The sequence below is a fragment of the Arabidopsis lyrata genome (genome assembly GCF_000004255.2).
Source record: "Arabidopsis lyrata subsp. lyrata unplaced genomic scaffold ARALYscaffold_4, whole genome shotgun sequence".
NCBI classification, from domain to species: Eukaryota; Viridiplantae; Streptophyta; class Magnoliopsida; order Brassicales; family Brassicaceae; genus Arabidopsis; species Arabidopsis lyrata.
In genome coordinates this window covers 22,333,446-22,354,660 of record NW_003302552.1, presented here as the reverse complement: position 1 = coordinate 22,354,660, position 21,215 = coordinate 22,333,446, and the positions used below count along the sequence as shown (strand labels likewise).

Sequence of the window (21,215 nt, the reverse complement as noted above, 5' to 3'; positions counted from 1 at the left end):
TGGCCACATTTTTATTTTTTTGTCTTAATCCGAATCTTATGGTAATCCATAGAATAACCGAATAGCCCTCTATGTTTCACTGTTGTTTCTTACAAATCATTTTCCAGGTTTTTTTATTTATGGTGAAATTGCCATTAGTTGTTAATTCCTAGTTTTATTTAGAGGAGCCATTTTGTTGAACCTGAGCCAATTTTGTCAGTTATCATTTGGCATGATTCACTTGTAATGGCACTATTCGTTTGTAGCAGATTATAACATAATGCATTAAATATGTTTGGTCCACTTTGATTCGAGATAAGTTGCCTGCTTGAGAAAAACCCAGAATGTGCCAATTATAGAAATCCTTTGATAAATGGAGAAGAAATATTACAGATGTTTCTGGGGAATATCTTTGTTTTACATAAGTCTCCATTAGGCAAAGAAGAGGAGAACAACAGATACACACGGCACACACAGGTAGCAGATTCACAAAAAAAAAAAAAAAAAAAAAAAAAAGCAAACTAAGAACGAAAGCCAGATTTAAAACAAGAACTCAATCAGCTTAGCTTCTGGACTTGAATGGGATGGCTCTGATGACTATAACGTGGTAGAGAGCAGCAAGCGCAGCACCAATGAATGGTCCAACCCAAAAGACCCACTGAAAAAAGAAGAAACAAAGAGATTAGTTATCCGATAATCATCCAAACCTGACTGTGAATTGTAAATTTGGTGAGAAGTGAAAAACTCACATGGTCGTCCCAGGCGTTGTCCTTGTTGAAAATGATTGCAGCTCCAAGACTTCTTGCTGGGTTGATTCCGGTTCCAGTGATGGGGATGGTTGCTAAGTGAACCAAGAACACAGCGAATCCGATTGGGAGCGGTGCTAGAATCTGTCAAATTTTCAAAACCAATTTAAGCGTTTAGATCCAATGTCACAAAACCAAAATCCATCCTTTATTGATAGTGACTTACAGGAACATGAGAGTCACGAGCGTTTCTCTTGGCATCAGTGGCTGAGAAGACGGTGTAAACAAGGACAAAGGTTCCAATAATCTCAGCTCCAAGACCACTTCCTTTTGTGTAACCATGAGCTATGGTGTTGGCTCCACCTCCCAAAGCCTGGTATTGCTTTGGCTGGAACCCCTTGACCACACCAGCTCCACAGATAGCTCCTAAGCACTGCATCACTATGTAGTACACAGCTCGTGTGAGCGAAAGCTTCCTGGCTAAGAACAAACCGAACGTAACCGCTGGGTTGATGTGTCCACCTGAGAGGTCATAACATACACAAACACAGATTAAAACATCTGCAGATCAAATCATTCTACACAGAACAAAGCTGAAACTAACATCAAATTCATTTTACTGAGTTTGTAAGCCCTAATTGGCTAATTTGTTCCTGATTGAATCCTAAACATGCTAAGATTTGAATTTCGCTACCTAGCTAATACAGGATCTATCTAGATAACGAAGAATCTGAAGAATCTCGAATTCAGAAAGTGAAATCGTTAGATCGAAGAAACTAGAAGGCGATTTGACTTACCGGAGATACCAGCGGTGCAGTAGACGAGAGCGAAGATCATACCACCGAAAGCCCAAGCGATTCCTTGGATTCCGACGGAAGCACACATGTTCGGTGACCTCTTCACACCCATAACAGTCAAAACAGTGATGTACAGGAACAAAAACGTAGCGATGAACTCAGCGATTCCAGCTCTCCAGAATGACCACGAAGCAATCTCGCCGGGCTCGAACAACGGCGCAGGTGGTGGCTCCTTGTAGTCCTTGTCGCTCTGAGCAGAAGTTCCGATAGGTTGCCTCTCCGGAAACTTGTTAGCTCCGACTCTAACATCTTCTTCTTTGCCTTCCATCTCCGATTTCCTCTCTCTCTCTCTTTTTCTCTCTAGAGCTTTCTAGGTTTTTGGGTTTCTCTGTGAGTGGGTTATGTGTTGCAGAGAAGAAGAGAGAGTGGTGGTTTTTTATAGTGACAGAAACTCAATGTTGGAAGATAATGGAAATAAAATTTAAATAAAACAAGATGTCAATTAATTAGTTAACTTAATTGCATGATAGTATAATTAACGTTATCATCTTTGCTGCTACTGAATACTGATAATGCTTGTTATTGATTAATGATAATTAAAGTGTTATGGACAGAGTTTCAAATCCCGCTTTGCAGCTATTTTGTTTACTCTAATCAGATGTCGTTATTATACCCTAATAAAATAAATAAATTTTGGACATTTTTTTATAAAATCTATTCATGTATATTTCATGAATGTTCTTTTTTAAATGTAGATTATGACAGGTATAAGAAAATACAGAAAAACATACTGTATTAAAAAAGGAGTTGAATATGTGGTCGAGATGAACCGCCGGTTAAGTTGGACCGTTGTCAGGATAAGCACATGGACTCACCGCACCTAAAAGACATAGGGACACCTCATTTACCAAATTATCTATAACATTTTCTTACTATACTTTATAACATTACTAATTTTAGTTATGAGTGATAGTTTTAATTCTCCAACAATTACTTTACTTTATAGCTAGCATTACTTTCTTACTTTAGTACTCCAACAATTTTAATTGTTATGAGTAATAATAGCCAGTAAAACGAAAAAAAAAAAAAAAAAACTAGAGACGGCATCTCCAACTCTACTCTATTTCAGAATAAAAATACAAAATTCTTCTCCAACCCTACTCTATAATTGACTCTAAAATAGAGATTTCTGCAGATTGACTCTATATATAGAGCAACTCTATTTTTGAGTTCAACTTTTTTTATTTATACTTTAGTCCCTCAAATTTAAACTTTTTTTATTTAAAACATATAATCATTTTATAAACAACAATTACAACACATAGTTTTATAAACATAACAAGCAAACAAGTACTAAATTTAAAATAATTTTATAAACTTAACAAGCAAACAAGTACTAAATTTAAAATAAACAACATAAAAAAACTAAAACATAAAACTAGTAATTTAATAGTCCGGTAAATTGCTTGTAGATCCGCCAAGATAGTTAAAATATTGTCCAAATGAAGTAGATGGAAGAGGAGTTTCTTGATCTTGATCTTGTTGTTGGACACGTCGTTTTTGTAAAATCCGTGCTTGTTCACTCTCAAAATATGTCCGAACATTTGGGTTTTGAAAGGAATTCAAATCACAAAATAAAATTTTGTTTTCTCACTACGAAATGCTTTAATTGATCATATGTGGGAAAAATATTCTAATGGTGTTATTTAAAATAAAATTTGTAATGTTTTATTATTGTTATATGATGTTATGTTTTTTTTAATAAATAATTAGTGTTTAATTTAAATAATTTCATATTTTATGGGAATTTTGCAAATCTATAATATATGGGGTCAAATTGTAAATTATATAATTAAAAGGTATTAGTATATAAAATAGAAATAGAATATTTTTAAGAATATTCATTTTTAGAGTAGAAAATAGAGATATACATTGGAGAGAAACCCACCTCTAAAATAGATTTACTTTATTTTAGAGTAAGATATAGAGCTCTAGATTGGAGAGGGTCTTAATGATATCCTTCTATTAATAAAAAAAGATACGAGATTTTTCTTTGTGTTCTGTTCTTTTTGTTATAATCTTCACAATTTATCCATGAGGCTATTTTTAATTATTGAAATCAGCTAATTGATCAATCAATCATGACAGCAGAATTTTGTTTGTCTATAATGCAACTTTAATGTACCAACTACACCAAGTATAGATCAAAATAAATTGCCTACATGAAAAATCAAACACCATGCACTATGCACATACATATTCATGCATATATATACCAAGCAGTTTCACCATGAATGTGTAAAATAAATGCATGATGAATGGTGGGTTTTAATGAGATTAAAGAAGAAGATTGGATAGTGTAATATTCGGCAGCAATCCACTATTTGCCAAAAAGGAAAGACAACGTTTAAGCCAAAAGAAAAAAAAAGGACCCAACAATTATGGTTGCTTCGTTGCTTTGCTGTCTTTTTGGGTGTACCACTATGTCCTACCCACGTGCTGTTTTATTCTAGTCCCATTACCAAATTTCGTTATTTACTCTCGCTTGCCTTCTTTCATTACCTTCCAAGTTCCAAGCTATGGAGCAAATTTGATCTGACCAGACTGACCATGTACCAAATTTCCTTGGTAAAATCCCTCTTTTAACGGTGTATATTGCAGAAATTATGTTATTGCCTTTTCCGTGTCCCGAAACATGTACATGCTTGATAATGAAGTTAAATTCACATGCATGACGAAAATAACATAACATAAAAAAAAACTTCTATATTAGTTGAACCCTATATTTGTTTTGCATGAGTTTGAGTCTAGATTAATAAATCTGTCGATATTAGAATAGTCTCTTTTTTTTTATTGGCATTCACACAATCCTGAAAAGTTCATACACAACCATTCAATACCATTTTGCCATGTATTCGAAAAAACGGAATAAAGTATAATTATCTTACAATTCCACTCAACCTATGTATCTAATTTCAACTATTTGGTGTTCCATTATAGTACTATCAATAAAAAAATCAGGATTGCTGCTTTTGCAAATTCTTTGGTATTTCGTGGTTTTAAGGTTTGGCTTTTAGCATTTTCTGAAGGAAAAAAAAAGGGGGAGGTTGTAATATATTTGGACTTTGGTATGAGAGTAAAATATTCCACGATTCCAAGCCGTCCAATCCATGGATAAGAGGACACGTGGCATAAACTTACGTATACAAAAACCGACCAAGCCACCCAAACACTTGTCACCTTCAGCCAAATATTAATCATTTTTGTTTAATTTTTATTTTTCCTGAGTGCAATAATTGCATGCCCACTCCCAATATTCCCGTTGCGTTACAGTCCCCACTTCCACGTCTCCTGGATTATTTAATTTTGAAACATTTTGTTCACTTTTGTCTTTTTTTCGACAAAAGAGTTTTCTGAACAATTCACAAGTACAATACCAACAATACTAGTATGAATCAATCGTTTTAACCGTTTGAAATAAGATCATGGATAAAAAGATTAGACACCAAATTTTGGATATATCAATGAAAATTTGCATTCAAAACAAAATTTGCCAAGAAAAATTGCTCCTCTTTTAACTATGTGAAGAAATTATTCATCGTCATGTAGGATGTTTGAGTTGATTTTAAGTTCCTACAATTTAAATTCAAATTCATTTACCAAATATTTGGAAAACCAAATTTCTTAGAAACACATATATCAATAAGATTAGAGCCTTTTTATGGTTGGGCCATTTATCGCCTGTATAAAGCCCAAGACTGTACTTACAATTGGGCTGACAATTTAGTCCACAAGCGGCTCCAGCTTTTTAACAAATTCTCCTAATAAATTAAAAAATTGGTCCAACGATGAATGAACCTAAACCAAACCACCACAAGCATCACCGACTCGAACCCCTCTCGCTACTAGAACCCAACGACTCGAGCCACTAACCAACCCTAGTTTCATTTTTCACGTAACGACACCGTTTTGGATTTTAGAACTAGCCAACAGGGTTATGACACCTGGACATGATCAGTCCTCTCATTTTCTTGTTTTCCAGCTTCTCATTTGATTTTTTTTTTAAATAAAAAATTCCTAAATTTAGTCCACTTCTTATTCGCTATCCCCACATTGCTTGGCCGCAGCCGCCGCCGCCGTCCGCCGTCGATATCCACCACCAGATTTTAAATCCTCCGCCGGGAGTCCACCTTCATTACCCAATATCTGTTATAAGGTACAACGCGCTAATTCGCATAATTGACTCTCCTTGGTTCTGGTTCAAAAGAGCTTTCTCGGTGGTTACGTGTTTGCCTTTGCTTGTTTGATTTATTGTGTATTGGACAATTCGAATACCTCTCTTGTTTTGCGTTTCCTGATTTACCATTTCGTTCTATTGGATGTTAAAGGCTCAAAATTTGTTCTTGTTTGTTCGTCAGATACCGTTAAAGAGATGATTTTTTTCCCAAAAAGAGTTTTTGCTCAACCAGTTCCTTGAATTGAGAGTGTATAGTGCTTAGCTTATTGGTTTCTTGAAGACCAGCTTCTTCATTACATGTTAAGATTCAGGGTAGGCTTTCTGAGCGAGTTTCATTATCTTTTGCTGAAGTGGTTAATCTCCATTTTAATTATGTCTCTTCTTTTTCTACTTTGGTGGATGGAGTTACTAGATATTGCTTGAGATCGCCATCTGACTTCAAATCTCCTAGATCTGAGTACTTTGCTACTTGGCGTATTTATTTTATCTGGTTGGCCATTTTTGTCCTGAAAAGCTTCAGGATGTAAGGAAAACAGAGACTTTGTATAGGAGCTGAAGGTGTAATAATAAATATAATAGCAGAAGACTGCGTCATCAAATCTATTATCAATGTCAGAAGGTGATTTGGCCGTCATGAAACCAGAGGTAAACATTTCATTCCTGTCCTCTTACTAGACTACTTAAGTCAGCTACTTTACCTCTCTTAGAAAAGGACCAATAATTCATATGCCTTAACTTGTATCGTTTAAGGTTTGAATTTAGTTTTTGAAAAATGAGTTCATTTTATCCAAATCACCTTTTGATAGATGAATTTTTACAATTTAGTGTTTGACTTGTGACTAACTTTATCTTCATCTTCCCGATTCACGTGAGCTAGTTGTTAATTTTTCTACAGTTGTTTGAATTTATATGAATGACTAAATTTCTTTTCGCGGTGTCATGGATTCAGACCATGAAGTCCTACATCTGGCTTCAAACTGCTGATGGTTCAATCCAGCAAGTGGAACAAGAGGTTGCAATGTTCTGTCCCATGATATGTCAAGAGGTAATACAAAAGGGTGTTGGATCTTCTAAGAATCATGCAATATCGCTTCCACAACGAGTTAATCCAGCTATGTTCAGCTTGATTCTTGATTACTGCAGATTTCATCAACTGCCTGGACGTTCAAATAAGGTTTGTTTGAATTTTGAATAAATATTTTCATATCCATACCCCGTCTGGCCTTTTTCAATACATCTATTTTCCACGCTCTAGGAACGAAAAACTTATGATGAAAGATTCATCAGAATGGACACAAAAAGGCTCTGTGAGTTGACCTCAGCCGCTGATAGTTTGCAGCTGAAGCCTTTGGTTGATCTTACTAGTCGCGCACTTGCAAGAATCATTGAAGGAAAAACCCCTGAGGAGATACGAGAAATATTTCATTTACCTGATGACCTTACTGAGGTATGCACTGTTCAATATCATCTCTTCTTAAGATGTGTCTTCTCCATCTGCTTCGTTTTTTGACTGCTCTTTGATTATTTATCTAGGAGGAGAAATTAGAGCCTCTGAAGAACACAATGGATGATCCACGGATTCGACTACTGAATAGATTATATGCAAAGAAAAGAAAGGAGCTGAAAGAAAGAGAGAGATTGAAGGTCCGTTTAGCATTTTCTATTTTACTTGTTTAGATATTGTAATTTGTAGCTTTATAAATGAAAATTGAGGGTAACTCAGTCTGTAAGATTGAACTGTTTCATGAGCTTATGAATTTGGGGTTTACCATGTCTTAGAATGTTGAGGTTGAAGAACATGTGGATGAACGATCTGTGGATGACCTGTTATCATTTATTAACGGCAGAGGTACTTTCCTTTGACCTTACTCTGGTTTCCTAAATTCACGATATCCTTTCATTTGTTCTGTTTCTTCTTTGGCTGCTTTGAGTTCTCTCTATTTAACACTGTAGTACTGTACCACCACATTATAGTTCATCTTTGTAATCTTTTAGTGTTAATTGAGTGATGTCTATTTTTGGTGATTGACTATATTTTCCTCTTGCCCAATGCCCGAGAGAAGATACTCATCGTCTAGTGCATCTGTCAGTTTGGGCTACATATCTGCCATTTACATGAATAAATCATGATCCATCTTTGATTGAGATATTTGGTGTGTGAATTTATGTTTTTGTCGCCTCTTAGTTTTCTCCTTTCTCTATTCTACTTCCTTTTGAAGGCCTCATTGGAAGTAAGGAAAATTCTGTTTCACAGATCCCAAGGTGGTAAAGATGTCAAAAGGAAAAAAGAAGAAGAAGAAAAAAAAGGATCAGAAGATTGTTTCTTCAAATGACATTCATGACAAGGTTCAGACTAGTTTCTCTGTGTTTGTTTTCTGGTCGGTATTTACCAAGTCAATGAATGTGTTCCTTGTGCTTAGGAATCACATGATCTTCATTCCAAACAGCAATGTGTTGAAGAGACTGGGTCCAGCATGAGAGATGTACCCAATTTACCTATTGCAGAAGATGACATTTCTACGTCAAAGGCCAGGTCTGAAGATGAAGATATAGACGATGAAATCGATCCAGCCATGAGGGAATTGCTTGATAGGTAAGACCCTTGTTAAATCAAAACCAGGATATTCTTATAATGAATGATTACACATCATTCTCTAAGTCATGAATAAAGATTAGGAGCAGCTCCTTCAAAATCTTGTATCTGAGAAATGAAAGAGACTTGTTCTCATGAGTGGTGAATTAATGTTATTACAGAGAGGTAGAAGATTTTGCTCAAAGACTGAACTCCAATTGGGTTCGGTCGCTAGGACAAGAAAGAAGGCCTGTACACTTCTCCATAAATGGCAACGGGACTACAAGACGGCATACAGGTATGGTATCTATTTGGCGGCATGTATGTTTACTCTTTTCATTTATCGTAATGTTGTGTTGAACACTTGAATAAAGAAACGATTTTTAGACATACTCTAGATAACTGATGTGATGGTGTTATGGTTTGAATTTAAAGGTCAATCTCCATGACACGTTTGAAGCTGAAAATGGAACAGTTTTGGTTATGTGAGCAAATAGAGAGAGAGAGAATAGTTCACCAGTCAGTCACCACCGGCGTTTGATGCGTGTCCTCATGTAACAGTTTTGATTTTGATTGTTTTACTTTCTTCTAGTGATCCATCCTTTTCTTTGTAAAACCACGTTTAAGTAGTTGTTAGAATCTAGTTCTACGTTAGCTTTTTTTTTGTGTTTAGGTTCCATTGTTTTAGCATCAGAAATTAATCATACACACACTCTGATATCACCATTGCCAGTGTAATAAATGGTTTTAAGTTCCTTATACTAAATGATAAGAGTATAAGACCTGAGATGCTAAAGAAAAACATAACACTCAGCCTTGATCAAGATCAATTGCTTGTTTGGGAGCAGAGTAGGAAGATGATAATGCCAATTGCGATTAATTAAGCTTTTGAAAACGAATAACATATCAACTAGAGAGGAAATGGAGGAATCCAGTGAGGAACCCAATTGGGAACCACGTAACCTTGGCCATTAGGTAAATCAGAGAAAGCTGAAAAAGACTTGGGATTGAAGGAACGTGGGGTTCTAGTGGCAATATCGTAAATACCATAGCCTTCACCATAACGGTCACCGAGGAAATAAATGGAATTAGGGTTTAGGCCCGGGAAGGAGCTGGCCTTGACACAAAAAGGCTCGTTATTGCCGAGGAATATGCAGAGATCACCAATGTCTTGTGTGTAACACATGTTCATATCTTCCTCCTCTCTGAACACCATGAATAGCTTTGTGCCGCCAAAACTGAATTTTACCGACCTATGCGCAAGGCTTTGAACAGACCTGCCAAGGGTTTGAACATACCTGCCAAGCCAAGGCAAAAAGAAAGAATTTGTTCTTATAATGACAACATGCATGAAACCGCAGAAGCAACAAATTATTAGAAGAACCTCCTACCATTTGACTAGGAAACGCTGTCCTGAGGGAGACTCCACAAGTTGTTGTGTCCTGTAACAAGATCTCAAAAGCTGCAACTCGGAAAGTGAAAACAGAGGAAGGTTGTGAAAGCGTAAGTCATGGTACTGAGAGTCGGTGGATATTATACCATTCCAAGACCACAAGTGGTGGCCTCCAGAACTTGGCATGTAGAACCTTTGATCTCTCTTGGAATACATCAAGTTGGCTTGTTCAAAATAATCGAATAATTCAGTAGACGAAAAGCGGTGGTTCCCCTTACGGTGTTGACCGGGCCTATATATACTCACCCGACGTCCCGTGAACTTGACAGCCATAACGAAGTCTTCTTCTTCAGGAGAAGAGGACATTGCCACGCCACTTACCAATTCATTTTGACAAGAGTATTCATAACTTCGAGGAGGCAGAGGGATCATCTTGGGGTTTGATTTGGAGCTCGATGGATTGCAGTAGTCGCTTATTAGTATGGAATTAGGGGAGCCAAGAAAAACTCCCCAACCATGGGAACTTCCCACCAGCCTCGACGTAACCAACTCTTTGGTAAGTGGCTTATCACGGACGGTAAAATACTCTTCCTTGGCCGGGTCAAACATCCGGAGCTCTGTCATTGCACCGGCCTCTGGGGCTTCACCACAATAGGTGACACAATACATCATGTAAGGGTTGGTGGTAGTGGAGAAGGAGAACATCCGAAGGGTGTGGCATCTCTAAGGAATAACTAGTAAGAAGTGACATCAGAAGAGGAAGAAAAAAACAGAGATTATACAAAAACTAGAGTGATAAAGATTACCAGAGCAAGTTTGCGGAGAGAGGGCTTGGAAGAGAGGCTGAGAAGCAGAGACGACATTGCTTGCTCTGTGCCTTTCTCAAAACGGTTTACGAGTTAGTCAACAAGGAAAAGAAAAATCTTGAGGTCTGATATGTTAAGGTTTCTAAGATTCTTCTTTCTTTTGTCAAAAGATTCTAATAAGGAAAAACAAAGTGAAAAAGGAAATTTGGTCTTAGATCGAGTCAAGAAGGGACTTCCTTCAGAGAAAGGCACAGAGCAAGAAATGTCGTCTCTGCTTCTCAGCCTCTCTTCCAAACCCTCTCTCCGAAAACTTGCTCAGGTAAATCTATTCTCAATCTAGTTTTTGTATAATCTCTCTCGTTTTCTTCTGATGTGTCTACCTCATACTCTTCCAGAGACGCCACACCCTTCGGATGTTCTCCTCCTTTACTACCACCAACCCGTACTTGATGTATAATCTGATACATAATGGAAGTTCTTTGGATGACATCGATATAACAAGCGCTATACACTATTTTGACCCGGCCAAGGAAGATGAAGTTATTGTCCGAGACAGGGCCTTTCCCATGGAGTTGCGTAATACGAGTCTGGTTGGAATGTCCCATGGATGGGGAGTTTTCAATGTGGAGACTGGTGATGGTAGACATAAAGCCGTTTATGTTAGCGACTTCTGCAATCCTTGTGGCTCCAAAACAAATCCCAAAATCATTCCTTTGCATCCCATGCATCCCATTGGTAAACCTAATATTACCCAATTACGCCTCATCACTAATGCTGCAATGACTTGTTCACCTGATCAAAGTAAAGATTTTGTAGTAGCTGCCAATTGTTTAGGACTTGAGATCCATTTCTTTAGGCCTTGTGGCAAAACCAAGAACTACTCTGGTTTAGGCTTTAAAACCGAATCCCACTATTTTGATCAGTCAAAGGTTATGTATTCAAAGAAAGATCAAAAGTTCTACACTCCTAGTGTTGGAGGCCACTTGTTGGGTTTCTGGGATTCTTGCTTCGAGGATTTGACTGCCTCCAAGATGCATGAGTTGCGGTTTTGCAACCTTCCTGAGGTGACCCAGTCCGAGTGGGAGCTCTTGGACTCATGTCCTCCGCCGACTGTACACCTTGTGGAGTCTCCCTCAGGACAGCGTTTCCTAATCAAGTGGTATGCTCAGAACTACCAACCGGGCGAGAGGATGACATTCTTGTGTCGTGGAACAAAGCATTTCATGGTGTTTAGAGAGGAGGAAGATATGAACATGTGTTACACGGAGGACATTGGAGATCTCTGCATATTCCTCGGCAGAAGTGAGCCCTTCTGTGTCAAGGCAAGCTCATTCCCTGGCCTAAATCCTAACTCCATCTATTTTGCAGGCGATGGCTTTGGTGTTTACGATATCGCCAGTAGAAAACCACGTTCCTTCTGTCCCAAGTCTCCCTCAGCCTTCTCAACAACACCACTCTTCCCTTACTGGATCCCTCCAATGTCTCTCTAGTTACTAGGCAAACTTCACTAGTTATTCTCTTCTTGTGAGTGTCATTCGAGTTAAATCATGAGTCATAATTACGTTATTTTCATAATATGATCGAATTTGAGTATTTTAGGTGGTGGATCCAATATAGAATCCAGTTTCTCGTTTCACTTTGTGTTATGTAAACTCAAAAGAAACTAATGAAGACATGTTCCATTGTTTTAGCATCACAACTCACAAGCCACACACTGAAACAAGACGAGAAAAGAAGAAGCCAGAAGCAGCTACCTCTCAGACACAAAGGATTCTTATTACATACATAATGCATTTCCTTGTATATACAACTATTTCAGCTCTCTAAGACGTTTAAATTGGCGAGTCACTCACAATTTTCATGGTTTTGAATTGTGAGCTTCTTCCATAGCTTAATGGAGTTGATTAGGAAGTTCATCATTCCGCTGCACTGATGAAACAAGCACAGTAGGCAACTCCATCAACCAGATGAAATGAAAATATAGAATCTGCAGGGCCTTTGTATTTTCTACTCAGAATTGCAACACATACCGGGAAAACGTAAGAAGATGAGTCATTCTGTTCCTCTTGAGCTAGGCTTAGTGATGTTGCAGGCTGTGATAATGTATCAGCAGACTGACAAGAGCTGGTATCCAAGGAAGGTGCCCTCTCGTTTTCTACATTCAAACTTTGAATCGGATCGGTGCTTGTTTGTGGCAATACAAGCCGCTGAAACTCAGACAAGAGCGCAGAGAGAGCTCGAATTTCATCCATTCTTGCTTCCCTACATTGATCAGGAAAAATCAGCAATAAGCAGCATCCAGCAATTCTGCATCTCTTTCTGAAAAAAGAAACCAAAACCTTGTATGGATAAGGTTTCCTTTGCAAGTGAACTGTATTTGACAAGTAGCAGACGCTTGTTTGCAGACAAATTTTGCTTTCCTAGACTTAAGATCCTCCATTTTCCTGCAAAAAGTTAACAAGACGGGCTTAGCGAGCAAACAGGAGATTCAAAAAGATGGTCATGCCTAATCTCAAAGAGCCAATGCGATACATGGAATAGTGTTTATCTGCAGCTGCTCCCATAACAAACTTCCTGATCCTATGCTGATGTATCATTTCCACAATCCCTTTCTCAACTGAGTCCATTTCAAAACACAGTATCTCTGCCTGTACCTACAGAAACCAACCTTCTTTCTTTAAAAAATGGTGAAAACAGAGTTGACATTAATATCATCTGTGTTCACATCACATCACATACATACCCCTTTTCTCAGACATATACTAAGGTACTCTTGTAGAATCTTGTCTGTTTTGGCTGTTTCTATGCCTCTATACGCTCTCACTGATACATCATCTGCCGTCGAAGCTTCGAATTTGGTACCCACTTTGCATCAAAAGTGAGAAGAGTAAAGTCAAAACCTTTAAAGCCTGCGTGATCTAACGAGAGACTCTTGGAAAGGCAAAACACTTACACACAGGAATCATTGGAGATGGCTGGTGAATATGAAGGATGCAGATTTTGTTTCCCTCGGAGTTTTGTAACGCCCAGAGGAGATTTGATGTGTTCTTCGATACATTTCTCCCAACTGCGACGTAGATTTTCTCTTCGAGAATCCGTGAACTGACTGTTTCCTCCATAGCCTGAGAACTAAGAATTTTCTCTGGAAAACGAAGAGGCAGGATTTTGGAAGAGAGCCGTTTCTTGCATCAGCATTTGCTGGTTTACTTGGACAAGAAGACATCCAATGGCTGCACATCTCACCATTCTGGTATCTCTGTTCCTTCGAATATTCCATCAATCTATACATATTTTTTATATATATTGAAAAAGACTTGATTGATGGTTTCGTTTGCCATAATAATAAGAATATGAAAATAAAAGTCAAGAAATAAATCCTGAGAAACAATGTTAGAAATTGGGATATACTAGTGTTATTGGAGATGATATCTATACAAATTTTATTTCGTTAATTAGCTGTTTTCAACGTAATGCATATGGTCAGATTGTATTAATAAGAAAATAAATAAAACATGGAGAAAAAATAATCAAGAAACGGTCTTTCAAATTACATCGGTTTAATATACATTACAAGCAGAGACGAGTCCGTTGAAGCAAATGCTTAAGAATATATTTTAGTGTGATTTTATTTCTATTCACTTTCTGGAAGAGGATGAAGCGTGAAGCCATTCCTGGATTGCAGATCGAAGAGCAAGATTTGGAACTAACTTTGTATGAAGAAGCTTCTTGTTTGTCATTGGGGAAGTCTCATGTCCTCTCTGAAGCCATGTGCTTATGGCTTCTGCTTCATATGTAAATCCATCTGCTGCTAGTTGTGGATCCTTCATCACTTCCTGCAACATTGAAAACAAAGGTTTTAATTTTGTGAACTGATTCGATACAATCTTCGGTTTCTCTCCATATTGACTTTTTCTTTATTTACCAGTGAAATGGGACAGATGAAGTACTGAGGAGCTTCACGGTGCTCATCAGATCGAGAGACCTTCTCATGGATTTTTCTTAGCTCCTCTACTTCTATAATTGCTATGTCGCGTCCTTTTATCAATCTATCTCGTTCTTCCTTTGCTTTTCTCAACACTTTCGTTGCCAAGTTATACTTATCTTGCAGCTTTTGTACCAGCATATAAGACTCGGTTATTCGGTTCTCAGATATATACCTCATATTTTCGAGTTTTTCTCTCACTTTCTTCAGCTCCATCTCTGTTTCTTTCCTTTGTTTCAACTCCTCGAAATAGGCATTTTCCCATTCTTTAGCCTACATTTGGTCAGAAAACTTCGTAAGCATCGGGAAAAAACAACATTCCCAATGGGCAATTGCAATAGGTACAAGTTACCCTTTTGATTGCTTCATTTTTCTCTTTTTCAACTTCTTGATGCTTGAAAGCCTCCAAGCTTGCTTCTTTTTTCGATTTCTCAGCTTCAAAGACAGCTAATTGATACACATTTCCATTTCCTCTAGATATCGTGTATTGGCCCGAAGGTATAACAGATCCTCGTGAACGGACTGAATCTTGATCAGAACTTGTAGATGCATACTCTAGAGAGGTGTTACCCGTGATAGCTTCCCTGCGTTATACCATCACCAGATATATTAGAGCTTGTGACATGTGATTGTTCTCACAATCCCAGTTCCTGTTAAAACTCACAAGAGTCTGACAAAATACAAAGATCATTCAAAAAACTGTCTGAAGTAGTATTTACGGTTGTACAGAGATTAAAGGGACTCGGGATAGACCTTTTATATACCAGGTATCCTTTGCAAGTAAACCATATACAACAAGTAGCAGGAACTTGTTGACGAATGTAAATGGCTTTCGTGGACAACAGATCTGCCATCCTCCTGCAAATTAAGATTAATGATGAATCCATTGGTGAAATAACAAGAACCATCCATGAGAAGATGAAAATCCAAAGATAGTTAGTTATGCCGGTGTGCTTTGTACATTGAATAGTGTCTGTCTGATGCAGCTCCCATGACGAGCTTCTTAACGTGGCGCTCTGATATCAATTGGATGATACCTTCCTCTACCGAGTCCATTTCGATGTGTATCGTCTCAGCACAAACCTAGGATATCACAATCGGCTCTCTTTATCTCTTGTATCATCAAACAAATGAATAATATCACTTAATAGCAAGAGAAGTAACAAAAACATACCTGCATTTGCCTGCATGTTTGTAGGTACTTGTCCAGGATCTTTTGTGCCTTTTCCTTGTCTTTTCTGTAGAGCGGCTGGTGAACATGGACGATACAGAACTCCTTACCTCCAGTGTTCTGTATCGCCCAAACTAGAGTGGACTTGTTCCCCAAGTCACTCCCCACTGCAACATATATCTTCTCATCCATTAGCAGCTGCAGCGAACCTGGTTTGCCCATCATCTCTCTCTATCACCCTCTTGATTGGCCTAGATTCAGCGTTTAACGCTGCATCGAAGCCTCATGAAGCCAACACTTTTCCCCTTTGCTTGGATCGAAGCTCCTTTCTCCAACACACTCCATATGAGACACTCAAAACATTCCTCTAATTCACTCAAGAGAATGAACAAGAACAAACATAAATTTTTTGCAATACAAGAAAAGAGATGATTGATTTAACAGAGGGAGCAATCAACAAACAAGAACATTTTCTTATGTTATAACATGCATACGAAGTCAACCACGGTAACAATGACGAAACTTGGCCTTAACGCAGAAGCTCAATCATGTATTAAAATAATGAAGGCTTTTTGACTTTCAACGAGCCAAACCAGGAATCAAAAGCGACAGTATCTGTGTATGAAGAGAAATGTCGACATATTGACACAAATACACGAATTTCACAAGACTTTTGAGAAAATACTGAAGAATACTCTCAGCATTTTCCAGGTTGGTGTCTTTCAATGCTGCGTTAGGTTGCTTACCTCAGTGCAATCCTGAGTTTTTATACAGTTATGCCACTAGCCGCCAAAACGACCTGACCTCACTGCTAATTAAGATAGATTAATCACAAGAATTTTAAGAGTTTATTGAAAACCACTATATGAGCAATCAAAGGTAACTTCTTCCAGGAGGAAAACAAGTCTTACACGATAGTCTTGACTTAATAATTTAAGACTCATCCTAATTTTAGCTAAGCAAAGGCATCATCAGTGAGATAGAAGTATAACCTTGAGGCTAATCTTTGTTCTAAAGAGAGCCGAACATAATGGAGGAACAAAATAGGGGAGAACATATATATATATATATATATATATATATATATACACACACACACACATACAATCTCACCAGCTTCTTCTTTTCATATCTGACAAATATGGAGGACTTACACTATGCTTGACAAAGTAAACAAATATGCTTGCTATCCATGGAGAGATCGTATGTATACGTATAAGGAAGATTGAAAAAACTAAACTCACTCACTCACTTACTCTCTGTTGCCTCCCGCAGAAAAGGCAAAAACTTTTTTTCATAAGAGAACGAACAGGGATTGAGGGTTCGAAGGATTTTATTTTCACAAATGATGTTGAAGCCACTCTTGAATAGCAGAACGAAGAGCATGGTTGGCGATTAGGCTGGTGTGAGAAAGCTTGACATTGGTCATTGGTGAAGTATCGTGTTCACTGTCCAGCCACGCTCTTATAGCCTCTGCTTCGTATGTGAAACCGTCTGCAGCCACGTGTGGATCCTGCATGACTTCCTGAAAATTTTGAAAAAAAAACAGAGGAAGAACAGGTTTAGTACCATTAGACTGCAAGATAACGGTTTGAGACCTCAAACAAGCAAATTTTAATGACTTTGTGATCGAAGTCTTCTCAGATTTATAATAATATTGGAAATCAATACCCAAAAATACAGATTATTTACCTGGAAAATGGGGCAAATGAAGTATGGAGGGGCTATGCGGTGCTCATTACGGCCGAGATGGAAAGATGAAGATCCTCCACTAGAAGCCCTCATAGGTTCAAGTACCCTCCACACTTCAGTTCCAAGATCTGGACGATTCTCGCTGACAGTCTCGCAGCATCTCAATGCCAAGCGAGCAAGCTGCTCAGCCTGAACAAAGGGCCAGTCCCCTGCTAAAGGGTCCAAGAGGTCGTTCAATGTTCCATTATCGAGGGCATACTTCACTTCGTTTGATATCCGTAAGGCTGGTCTCCCGGTCAACAAGCGCAATAAGATAATCCCAAACGAGTACACATCTGACTTCGGAGTTAGCTCTCCACTACTGGAAGCTTCTGGATCCAAATAGGCAACTGTGCCCGTGACATCAGTTCTCACACTTTTGCTTCCACTAGGATGAAGTAGTGAGCAGGTTCCAAAGTCACTTAACTTGCTAACGAGATTGGAATCGAGAAGGATATTTGCTGGCTTCAAATCACCATGTACTAAGCTATGAGCTTTATTGGAATGAAGAAAGACTAGTGCTGCGCATATCTCAGTGGCAATGCGTACACGATTTTGCCACGACAAGGGTGGAGAGTTCTCCTTGCAATTAAGCCTGTCTTCAAGGCTTCCATCTGGAAGATATTCATAGACAAGACTCCACCCCTCTGGACATGCTCCAATTAGCGTAATTATATTTGGATGCCTCATTTTACTTAGCACATCAACCTGCAATACAGCAAGAATAAGTCAAAACTCCTCCACAGTGAACATTATAAAATTAAAACTTCAGCAGGACTGTGTTTCAAAGTCCCCTTTTTCGTAGAGGCAGCAATTTGTGCACAGCAAACCAGTAAAAAATGATGATGAAACGAAACAACAAATTTCGTTTGAACAAATCTTAGTTTCATTAATAATATGTCAAGAAATTACCTCCTGTTGATATTCTACAGGGCCTTGCGAACTGTTAGGATTCAACATTTTTATAGCCACCTGAGTATGACGCAGTAAACCAATGTAGATGCTTCCATATCCACCTTCCCCAATCTTCAGGGTCGAATCAAAGTGATTAGTTGCTTCCTCAATCTCGGAGAATGAGAAATCCGTGAAGTACTGAGGTAACTGTAGGGTTGAGGTTTCTGCTCGACTCCTTAACTCCTCAGCTTCTCTGAGTGCCCTGTCACGTTCTGTCTGCAACTCCTCTCGTTCATCCCTCAACTTTTGCAGCAACTTCACAGCTATATCAAGCTTCTGGTTTAGCTTTTCCATTGTACCATCGGATTCTGCTATTTGGCTCTCAAGCATCGCTTTCTTATCCATAGCACTTTGAAGTTCTTCCATGATTACCTCTTGCTCGTTTTTTATTGTTACAAATCTCTCTTTCTCTTTCGCTACTGCTATCTCCATATCTTTCCTTCGCTTCAACTCCTCAGAATATGCACTTTCTGATTGTTTAGCCTATAGTAATTAGCAGTAATATCAGAATACTATTATATTTTAGCTGTTATAGTGTTATTGGTGTAACTAGAAGCACCTCTATTAAGCCTAGTAATCTTTCCAAGTGATACACTAGCAAACATGATGGTCCAGTATAATATCTCCAGCTAGAATATCTAGCAATCGTTTCCAAAAAAGTTTAACAGTGCCAACTAAATTATTTTTTGTAAGGAAACTCACCCTTCTGATTGCATCAAGTGCGTTTTTTTCGGCTTTTTGTCGCCTAAGAGTCTCTGCAAAAGCTTCTTGTTTTGAACTGTGAGCCTCTGACGTGGCTTTTCGAATTTTATCGTTGAATGAATCATCCACCCCATCCTGCAATGATGGACAAGTTCCTGGACAGCTGAGAATACACGGTATATGAAAATCAAAATGCATTGCTTTTTCCATTAGGAACGACATGGCATACCGGAAAATTGGAGGGAGATGAATGGCCAGAACTCATAACTGTTGCACTTCCCGTTACTTCACTGCCACCAGATTCTCTCTCCTCTTCATCAGTATTTAAAGACCCATCCGACACCCTCCCGCTGTGTTCAGTTGAACTTCCATTGCTTACTAATTGTTGAACTGAATCGGTGCTCTGTACTCGAGATATATGCTGATGTTCAGACTCCGGTGTAGAGAAAGTTTGAAGTAGATCACTTGCACTTATGGAAGGACGCGGAGATGCATATTCTGATTCAGTGTCGTCCATCGTAGCTTCCCTGCAATCATGGTACAATAAATATTACTACTAAGAAGCCACAGATGCGTCATTTTCAATGCCAATGCAGCTCTCGGGAAGCTTAAAGACTGTTACAGTAATAATTATGCATGGCTGAATCGTACAAGTCATTTTGAAATCCAAGGATTCGGTTAGGATGAGAAAAAGAATTGGCCAAACCTTGTATGTATCAAGTATCCTTTGCAAGTAAACCATATTTGACAAAGACTAGGTGCTTCTCGGCGTACAAAGATGGCTTTCCTGGACTTCAGATCCGTCATTCTCCTGAAAGTCGAAGTATTGATAGAGCAAGCAAAACATTAAAATATTTAAGAGAGAGACAGCACACAGCTCTAAAGGAGTTGATTCCCATAAGCATACCTTGAATAGTGTCTATCTGCTGCTGCTCCCATGACAAGCTTCCTGATTCCCAGCTCCGAGATCAGCTGCACAATTCCATTCTCGATGGACTCCATTTCAATAAACATCTTTTCTGCCCTGACCTACAATCATAATGGACACCATTAGTCACTAGCAGCGACCTAATAAGGCCGCTATCATGGTAGTGGTAGCCAATGAAGTAAAACAAGTATCCCTATAAAGGGCATAACATCACCACTATAAAGGAAAACAAATGGAGCCATACCCCTCTCTGCTGGCATATACGAAGGTAGTCGTCTAAGATCATATGCACTTTCTCCCTTTCTTTTTCCCTGAAAGCCCTGACTTCTTCCTCCTTGACAGCACCAACTGGAAATTTGGCGCCCACTAGGATGAATCAATGAGGAAAACACATTAAGAGACTAAAATTAGGCTTTAATGGGGAAAAACACACACAAACTAAGGAGGTCTTACTAAGTGGAATCATTTGGGAGGGCTGATGAACATGAATAAGGCAAATCTTCTTGCCGCCAGTGTTTTGCAAAGCCCAAATGAGTGTAGACTTGCTCTTGGCCACGTGCTTATCCACAGCAACGAAGATTTTCTCGTCAATCAGGCGCGAAACAGGTTCGTCCATAATCCCGCTCCTACTAGACCTTGATCCTGGGCTACCAATTCCGTGAAATCTCATGGATCCAGCTCTTTCACCCATTGCTGGAATTGGAGTCACCAAAGCCATTGCTCCAATACCAAATCCGAAAAACCAGATCGTTTGATTCCTAAAACCACACAACAACCAAACAAATTTAGAATATTCAGCAGATCACATTCACTCTGGAGCGAGTAAAAAAAATAGCTGTTTCAAAATCCAAAAGGGAAAGTTCTAACCAAACCAGACTCACAATTTGACTAGAAACACTCGAATCGTAGTGAAACCCTAGAGTCTAAGGATACGGAAGAAGAAGAAGAAGAAGAAAGAGTTTGATATCAATTTCGAAACGTATTGACCAAATAAAACGACTCTTGGTCAGACCAACCAAAACTCACGGCAAGAAACTCAGAGATAAGAGGGAAAGAGAATTAAAATTGAGAAAGAAAAAAAAGCGACTCTGCATATAATATTTGTTCTTAACATACCAAAACGAAGCTTCTTGGGGATTTGTGTGCTTTGATGCTCAAATCTGACGTGGTCGAGAAGATGATGATGAAGAAAAGAGGTTTATTTATCTGCTGTGGAC

The 21,215-nt window shown here is 38.5% G+C and overlaps 6 protein-coding genes across 10 annotated transcripts; 2 read left to right on the top strand and 4 right to left on the bottom strand.

Moving 5' to 3' along the window:
- Positions 1-324: 324 nt before the first annotated feature.
- On the bottom strand, positions 325-2,228 carry LOC9318109 (aquaporin PIP1-2). The gene is made up of 4 exons (XM_021029767.1): positions 1,523-2,228; positions 952-1,247; positions 729-869; positions 325-637 (listed from the first exon to the last, which is right to left on the bottom strand). Exons 1-4 carry the CDS (start codon positions 1,848-1,850, stop codon positions 542-544), a joined length of 861 nt encoding a protein of 286 aa, XP_020885426.1. The 5' UTR covers positions 1,851-2,228; the 3' UTR covers positions 325-541.
- A 3,364-nt stretch (positions 2,229-5,592) lies between these two features.
- LOC9316277 (SKP1-like protein 20) lies at positions 5,593-9,097 on the top strand. 4 transcript variants are annotated; one of them, XM_021029765.1, is made up of 11 exons: positions 5,593-5,738; positions 5,941-6,071; positions 6,172-6,404; positions 6,709-6,933; positions 7,015-7,206; positions 7,293-7,403; positions 7,539-7,608; positions 8,014-8,105; positions 8,180-8,352; positions 8,514-8,629; positions 8,767-9,097. In XM_021029765.1, the coding sequence occupies exons 3-11, from the start codon at positions 6,369-6,371 to the stop codon at positions 8,778-8,780; spliced, it is 1,029 nt and encodes a 342-aa protein (XP_020885424.1). In that variant the 5' UTR covers positions 5,593-5,738; positions 5,941-6,071; positions 6,172-6,368; the 3' UTR covers positions 8,781-9,097. The 4 variants fall into 4 exon arrangements, with proteins under 4 accessions (XP_020885424.1, XP_020885423.1, XP_020885425.1 ...); XM_021029764.1 differs by having other exon boundaries at positions 6,165-6,404; XM_021029766.1 differs by lacking the exon at positions 5,941-6,071 and having other exon boundaries at positions 6,274-6,404.
- A 48-nt stretch (positions 9,098-9,145) lies between these two features.
- On the bottom strand, positions 9,146-10,456 carry LOC9318108. Its single transcript, XM_002880163.2, has 2 exons — positions 9,723-10,456; positions 9,146-9,629 (listed from the first exon to the last, which is right to left on the bottom strand). Exons 1-2 carry the CDS (start codon positions 10,427-10,429, stop codon positions 9,242-9,244), a joined length of 1,095 nt encoding a protein of 364 aa, XP_002880209.2. The 5' UTR covers positions 10,430-10,456; the 3' UTR covers positions 9,146-9,241.
- Positions 10,457-10,928: 472 nt separating this feature from the next.
- On the top strand, positions 10,929-13,845 carry LOC9316276. The gene has a single exon (XM_021027323.1). The coding sequence runs from the start codon at positions 10,944-10,946 to the stop codon at positions 12,018-12,020; it is 1,077 nt and encodes a 358-aa protein (XP_020882982.1). The 5' UTR covers positions 10,929-10,943; the 3' UTR covers positions 12,021-13,845.
- A 153-nt stretch (positions 13,846-13,998) lies between these two features.
- Positions 13,999-16,728, bottom strand: LOC9316274 (U-box domain-containing protein 37). The gene is made up of 6 exons (XM_021028286.1): positions 15,687-16,728; positions 15,474-15,595; positions 15,266-15,370; positions 14,865-15,096; positions 14,453-14,785; positions 13,999-14,363 (listed from the first exon to the last, which is right to left on the bottom strand). Exons 1-6 carry the CDS (start codon positions 15,906-15,908, stop codon positions 14,166-14,168), a joined length of 1,212 nt encoding a protein of 403 aa, XP_020883945.1. The 5' UTR covers positions 15,909-16,728; the 3' UTR covers positions 13,999-14,165.
- A 57-nt stretch (positions 16,729-16,785) lies between these two features.
- LOC9318107 (U-box domain-containing protein 33) lies at positions 16,786-21,215 on the bottom strand. 2 transcript variants are annotated; one of them, XM_021028284.1, is made up of 10 exons: positions 21,115-21,215; positions 20,452-20,756; positions 20,243-20,364; positions 19,978-20,099; positions 19,777-19,881; positions 19,300-19,597; positions 19,071-19,205; positions 18,327-18,851; positions 17,376-18,122; positions 16,786-17,208 (listed from the first exon to the last, which is right to left on the bottom strand). In XM_021028284.1, exons 2-10 carry the CDS (start codon positions 20,714-20,716, stop codon positions 17,023-17,025), a joined length of 2,505 nt encoding a protein of 834 aa, XP_020883943.1. In that variant the 5' UTR covers positions 20,717-20,756; positions 21,115-21,215; the 3' UTR covers positions 16,786-17,022. The 2 variants fall into 2 exon arrangements, with proteins under 2 accessions (XP_020883943.1, XP_020883944.1); XM_021028285.1 differs by lacking the exon at positions 21,115-21,215 and adding an exon at positions 20,880-21,064.

What these genes read in the sequence shown, in the direction of transcription:
- LOC9318109 (XM_021029767.1), bottom strand. Translation starts at nt 1,850, where the DNA reads ATGGAAGGCAAAGAAGAAGATGTTAGAGTCGGAGCTAACAAGTTTCCG. An exon ending in CTGCACCGCTGGTATCTCCG is followed by an intron (nt 1,248 to 1,522) that starts GTAAGTCAAATC and finishes ATGACCTCTCAG; the next exon opens with GTGGACACATCAACCCAGCG. An exon ending in ACAACGCCTGGGACGACCAT is followed by an intron (nt 638 to 728) that starts GTGAGTTTTTCA and finishes TTCTTTTTTCAG; the next exon opens with TGGGTCTTTTGGGTTGGACC.
- LOC9316277 (XM_021029766.1), top strand. Translation starts at nt 6,369, where the DNA reads ATGTCAGAAGGTGATTTGGCCGTCATGAAACCAGAG. An exon ending in TGGCCGTCATGAAACCAGAG is followed by an intron (nt 6,405 to 6,708) that starts GTAAACATTTCA and finishes TCATGGATTCAG; the next exon opens with ACCATGAAGTCCTACATCTG. An exon ending in TGCCTGGACGTTCAAATAAG is followed by an intron (nt 6,934 to 7,014) that starts GTTTGTTTGAAT and finishes TCCACGCTCTAG; the next exon opens with GAACGAAAAACTTATGATGA.
- LOC9318108 (XM_002880163.2), bottom strand. Translation starts at nt 10,429, where the DNA reads ATGTTCTCCTTCTCCACTACCACCAACCCTTACATGATGTATTGTGTC. An exon ending in CAGCGTTTCCTAGTCAAATG is followed by an intron (nt 9,630 to 9,722) that starts GTAGGAGGTTCT and finishes TTGGCTTGGCAG; the next exon opens with GTATGTTCAAACCCTTGGCA.
- LOC9316276 (XM_021027323.1), top strand. Translation starts at nt 10,944, where the DNA reads ATGTTCTCCTCCTTTACTACCACCAACCCGTACTTGATGTATAATCTG.
- LOC9316274 (XM_021028286.1), bottom strand. Translation starts at nt 15,908, where the DNA reads ATGATGGGCAAACCAGGTTCGCTGCAGCTGCTAATGGATGAGAAGATA. An exon ending in GGATACCTGGTATATAAAAG is followed by an intron (nt 15,097 to 15,265) that starts GTCTATCCCGAG and finishes GGTATAACGCAG; the next exon opens with GGAAGCTATCACGGGTAACA. An exon ending in AAAATGAAGCAATCAAAAGG is followed by an intron (nt 14,786 to 14,864) that starts GTAACTTGTACC and finishes GACCAAATGTAG; the next exon opens with GCTAAAGAATGGGAAAATGC.
- LOC9318107 (XM_021028284.1), bottom strand. Translation starts at nt 20,716, where the DNA reads ATGGCTTTGGTGACTCCAATTCCAGCAATGGGTGAAAGAGCTGGATCC. An exon ending in CTGTAGAATATCAACAGGAG is followed by an intron (nt 18,123 to 18,326) that starts GTAATTTCTTGA and finishes GCTGTATTGCAG; the next exon opens with GTTGATGTGCTAAGTAAAAT. An exon ending in TCATTTGCCCCATTTTCCAG is followed by an intron (nt 17,209 to 17,375) that starts GTAAATAATCTG and finishes CAAAATTTTCAG; the next exon opens with GAAGTCATGCAGGATCCACA.